We start from the raw sequence: 1,078 nt of genomic DNA on the forward strand, positions 1-1,078 counted from the left end.
AGAAATTAATTCATTTAAGAACTAAATACAGATAGAAGTTAAAGTTTCTGAATCAGACTTACCATATGTCTGACAAAGACACCTAAAAAGTGCAAACTTTGTCAACTTCCACATAACGTATTCAAATTTCTCACCACCAGGATTCATTAAAAATGATGGACTTATTTTGGGCAAATTAGCTTGTGGATAGTCCTAGAAAAATAAACAGGTATACAGAACTTGAATTTATAGAAGTCATATAGCTTTTATTCATGTAGTGACACCCAGGAAGTTGTGATGAGTTGGACGACTACCCTGAGCGAAACAATGATATGCCTATTGCATTATGGCATGAAACATCGATAGAAAAGTCACTTAGAAGACATAGATGGAGGCCACTGAAATAAGCTCTAGTTTTGAGAACAGAAGATGTATATATGTGAACCATTATATCTTCTGGGATATAACGCTGTATCATGTGCTGGAAGTCAATGGACTACATGGTGCTCCACCCATCTTCGTAATCATCACTGTGAGAACCTCAAATCCTACATGTATGTAACAGTTTAGGGAGTGTGTCCAATTATAGGTTTTGGTATTAACAAAGGTGAAGCTCCAAATCCTGTTACTAGGGAGTTGGTCAGATAAAAGTCCATTCCTTAAAAATAATTAAATAATCATTAACCATGCCAGTATCCTTACATTACAATTCACAGTAAACTGAATGACTTGTATATTAGACACATCAATAATTCAGTGTATGACTGAATTCAAATTACATAAAATAAGGGTAAATGCAGAACATGTCTCATTTACTTACACCATTTATTTCCATCAGAAGCACTTTCACTGAAATCCGAAATTGTGATTCTGCTTTCTTATCAAGCAGTGGCCATGGAACCATTTTTGCACATTTCACAGGTTCAATAATATTTAGCAGAAAGTGCATGGTTTCCTGAAATCCTTTTATATTAGGAAGTTTAAACATACCCTGAAAAAAAAAATGGGTAGTGCATGGAACATAAGGAGTCCTTTATTTCAACTTCAAGCAGTCATTTACATTATTCCAATGCTCAGTTTGTAGTATAATGTTAAAAAA

General features: G+C 34.1%; 1 protein-coding gene across 1 annotated transcript in view; it reads right to left on the reverse strand.

Moving 5' to 3' along the window:
- Positions 1–62: 62 nt before the first annotated feature.
- The window catches only part of LOC111872749, a gene marked incomplete at its 3' end in the record, with an annotated part of 2,221 nt that continues 1,205 nt past the window's right edge, over positions 63–1,078 (reverse strand). Inside the window, 2 exon segments of the mRNA XM_023866918.2 lie at positions 63–192; positions 800–970. Of these exon segments, the coding sequence (XP_023722686.2) occupies positions 63–192; positions 800–970 (301 nt within the window).

The sequence above is a fragment of the Cryptotermes secundus genome, unplaced genomic scaffold (genome assembly GCF_002891405.2).
Source record: "Cryptotermes secundus unplaced genomic scaffold, Csec_1.0 scaffold3069, whole genome shotgun sequence".
Taxonomy (NCBI): domain Eukaryota; kingdom Metazoa; phylum Arthropoda; class Insecta; order Blattodea; family Kalotermitidae; genus Cryptotermes; species Cryptotermes secundus.